This window comes from Elephantulus edwardii, unplaced genomic scaffold, assembly GCF_000299155.1.
Source record: "Elephantulus edwardii isolate Elephantulus edwardi_28Jun2011 unplaced genomic scaffold, EleEdw1.0 scaffold00174, whole genome shotgun sequence".
Classification (NCBI taxonomy): domain Eukaryota; kingdom Metazoa; phylum Chordata; class Mammalia; order Macroscelidea; family Macroscelididae; genus Elephantulus; species Elephantulus edwardii.
In genome coordinates, this window is record NW_006399924.1 from 3,365,868 (window position 1) to 3,370,104 (window position 4,237).

General features: G+C 35.7%; 1 protein-coding gene across 1 annotated transcript in view; it reads left to right on the forward strand.

Annotated features, from left to right (window-relative positions):
• Nucleotides 1-3,438, forward strand: part of BCL2L15 (BCL2-like 15) — an 11,863-nt gene extending 8,425 nt beyond the window's left edge. The window contains exons 3-4 of the mRNA XM_006895725.1: nucleotides 1,988-2,219; nucleotides 3,413-3,438. Of these exons, the coding sequence (XP_006895787.1) occupies nucleotides 1,988-2,219; nucleotides 3,413-3,438 (258 nt within the window). The remainder of the gene's footprint in view (nucleotides 1-1,987; nucleotides 2,220-3,412) is intronic.
• Nucleotides 3,439-4,237: the final 799 nt, after the last annotated feature.

Consider the following 4,237-nt stretch of genomic DNA (forward strand, 5'->3'; position numbering starts at 1 on the left):
TAACGGCAGACTTTCCCATCGCGATACGCTTTTTGATTTCCTGACTGCTGGTACCAAGAGTGTTAACTGTGGAGCCAAGCAAAGTGAAGCTGTGAACACTCTCAATCTCTTCATCATCCATCCTGACGCTTTTCTAACAATTGAATCATGTGGCTTGTACTTTTAAATTTTTTAATTTTAGTTGAAATTTTAACCAAAGTTTATAGAGAATTTGAATTTGAATTTGAATTTGAATTTCCATTCATTCATTGTTGCACATTTTCCTCCCTACCCACCTCCCCAGTTTGTTTTTCTCTTTGAAAAAAAAAATATTCTTTCATTGTTGCACAATTTCCCCTGCCCTCTAGTCCACTTTGTTATGAAACTCTTATTCTGGACTATTGTCATGCAAATAATACTCAATCATATATTTCTTTCCTTCATCTGTTTTAATGCAGTCTACATTATTTATCCCGTTTTCTCAGTTTTTTCAACCCCAATGTCAGTGCTGTTTTACAACAGCGGCATTATGAAGTATTTGTCCTTTTGTGACTGAAATATTTCATTCAACATAAGTGAAATACAAGTGACCCTGAAGTGTCACCCATTTTATATAGTATTTCATTAGTCCCTTGTTTTTCTGTGCTGCATAGTATTCCATTGTGTGAATATACCACAGTTTCTCTAACCATTCATTTGTTGATGGGCATGGATAACTTTTCTTGGGAATAGGAACAAATATGGACCTTTTCCAATCAGTCAGCCAGGCAGTTGTCCTCCAAATTACTTGGCATAAGCTGGTGATTATGTCTAGGGCTGCATATGTTTGTTGGAATAGTTCTGTTGGTATCTCATTGATTCTTGGGGCCTTATTTTTTGCCAATGTGTTCAGAGTATCTTCAGCTTCTTCCTTCATGACCATTACTTGGCTCATGTTCTTATGGTACTTTAGATAGCAGGGTAGCTCCTTAACCACTGGACCACCAAACAAAACAAGTACAATTTCTCATATAATAATATAAATATTAAAATAGTGAATTTAGTCCTGACATTATCATATAATCATCAAATCATAAACTAATTTTTTTATGTGTCAATAGAAAAAAATATACAGGCTAGAATTACACCTATATTTTAGCTGTCTAGGTTAGAAAGACTTTATTCTTTTTCAATGTAAAATGTTTTTTCAGCATTTCCTTGATTTTCATGACCTTGACATGTAAATAAGGCCAGTCCCCACACTGGAATCCTCAGGAATATTGGCTTTCTTTCAATGGATAATGGTGGTGTTTTTTTTAGAAATCAAGATGTAAGTGCCCTCCAAGTATAGATTCCTTTCTTTGTTTGGATTTCAGCAAGCTTATCTGACCTATGTGAGTTCATGCAACACCCCAATAAACCTCGTTCAGCCTCACCTAATGGATTTTGGACCGAATTGTTTGTGAAGGGAAAAGGAAGATAAAAAATGAGTTGATTTTTTACTTTAAAGTTTTTCAGATTTAAGTCATTCAAGCAATACCTTCACAATTTGGCAAGATATATGTTATCATGTTAATATTTTTTATTGTGACAGAAAATATACAACAAAACATTTTAATTTCCATGTTCTTTGTGTATATAATCCAGTAATATTAATTATGCTAATAATAAGCAAGTTAATCATGATTAATCGTAATGACAGGGTAAAACCTTTACAAATTATTGTACTTAGAATATTTTTTTCAATTGTTATATTTTAAGCAATACTATCTGACATTGTGGGCTTGATGGCCTACTTATATATTTTTCTAGTACTCATTAAAATAAGTAATAATATAAAATATAAGGAAATACAAAACATTCTATATAATAATCCAAAATAACAAAATGAGGACTTTACTCATCAACCTACTAAAAGTAATTGATAAGCCACAAGTGGTACATTTACCACTTTTGTCAAATATATGCTTTATAGATTCCTGTACTTGCAGAATGATGCACTTCATGGCAAACTTGTGTCTCTTCTCAGGTAGAAGATATGCTCAAGAGGACAGTGGAATCACTCAGTAAGACCTGGTGTGCTCAGGATTCCAGCCTAGCTTATGAGAGAGCCTTTTTGGCAGTGTTAGTGAAGCTTTTTCAGCATGTGTCACAAAAAGCAACCCAAGAAACGACAAATCAGGTCGCCAAAGGTGTGATAAGCATTATCAATGGGAATAATGGTGTCCGAGAGTTCATCCAGGCTCAGGGAGGTTGGGTAAGTATGTTGGGGTCCCTGGCTTTCCTAAGAATGTTTATTATTTTTGTTCTAATACCTGCATAATCTAAATAGGTATTATTACCATGAATGAATGACTAATTCACCACCTTTTGTAATTTAGAAACCAAACAGGATAATAGATTTCCTTACGTCACCAAAAATGTCATGATTTTCTTGCTATACATTTTAGCTACCTAGTGCTGCTATAACAGAAACATTGGAAGTGGGTGATTTTAATGAACAAAAATATTCTCTTACAGTTCAATTCAGAAGACCAGATCTAGGAAAATTATTTCTATTTCTTTGTAAATGTCCTTGTCTCCATTTAACATTTGTGGGTCTGGTATTCCTTGGGGATCTTCCCATGGCTTCCTGAGTTTAGGAAGTTCTCAGCACAGGGACTCTGAGTCCAACGGACACATTCCACTCCTGGATTTTATTTCTTGGTGGTAGTGGAATCCCTCTCATTTTTACTGCTTCTTTTCTCCTTTTATTTCTTGTAAAATGAAAGGCATGATTCAGTCAACAGGTTCATTTGGATAGGGTGTGAGTTGAATCACATCCTTTTATATGGTTATAATTCAAGACATCTAATACTAATCTTGCCTCACTATACAAAATTGTGGATTATTACATTGAGGCTATTAATCAACACCTAGCCAAATTGACACATTTCTTTCTTTAGGGGGGGAACATAACTCAACCAACCCATGGCACCATAGTAAATGGGAAGCAGTACTAAGCTCAGCCTGTGTGGATTGAAATTCATAATATGATGCCCAAATATTTACTTCTGACTTTGTAAAGTTTATTTCAAATTTTCCTTTATAATCACTTATAATGCATATTAATGATGATTTTTTAATCTCAAACTGGTTGCACGCTATTCTCTAGTACCAGACTGCTTAATATCTTGAGTGTCTTTTGAGAAAGTTCAGAGTCACCTTAATATTATGTAAAACACAAAACAATTGGTCTCATCTTCTGTAGTGACAGCTATAAGAGATATTCTAAACCCCTGTCTTGGTAATCACTAGGATATTCACTGCCATAGTCCTTGGGTAATGGCACTCCTTTCCACTCCTAGGATCAGCAGAAACCTTAGCATACTCTTGGAGGAATCTGCAGCTCATTAGGAGTTGCTGAAAGTTTTGACTTTCCCTTTGACTGTTGGATTTTCACTGTTCTTCCCAGGAAAATCTGGAGTGCTGAAGAAGTAAAACTATTGCCCAGCCTGAACATATGTCTTCTTCGATCTGGTGATTGATGTTTGACAATTAAGGCAAACAAAAAAATAAAACTTTCTTCATTTGCAGACAATTTGTTTTCTATGGATTATTTCAGTTGGAGCACCTTCTACACTTTTGTTTGTTTGTTTGTTTGTTCTGTGTAAAGGAGCCTGGTGACACAGTAAATGTTGGGTTGCTAACTGGAAAGGTGGCAGTTTGAACCCACCAGCCATCACATGAAAAGATGTAGCAGTCTCCTCATATTAAGTTTTATAGCCTAAGAAACACAATGGATATTTGCCATGAATCTGAGTCAATTAAATGGCTATGTTTTTGCTTTTCATTTTTTTTTCTATGTGAGTTTTAATAGGTTCCATTGAAATGAAATAGAAAGGGCGAGTTGGTGGTGTATGTAGTCCATACCAAGTTGTGCTGTTAACCGGGAGGCTGTGTATCTTTTGGTTATTAAAATACACCAGAACCTGAGGGAGAAAGTTGGGCAGTGTAGTGTCAAGGGTTTATTGTCCAAAATGGCTTCCCTAGCCATTTGATTTTGACTTCGTGATGTGGATAGGTGGAAATATGTGAATAGAGTATATAGAGCCTATCCACAAGGGGATTAGCTAGTCTCGCCATTAAACTGAACAGATTCAACAGCAGAATAGGAGAGTCTCACCACCAGCAAAGAAGTAGGCATGCAATGGGCACTTTTAAGGACTTGAGATTTTTGCACCAGCTAGATTTACAGCAGTAGCACCAATGGCCAAAGCACAGGGCCAGAGACCCAATA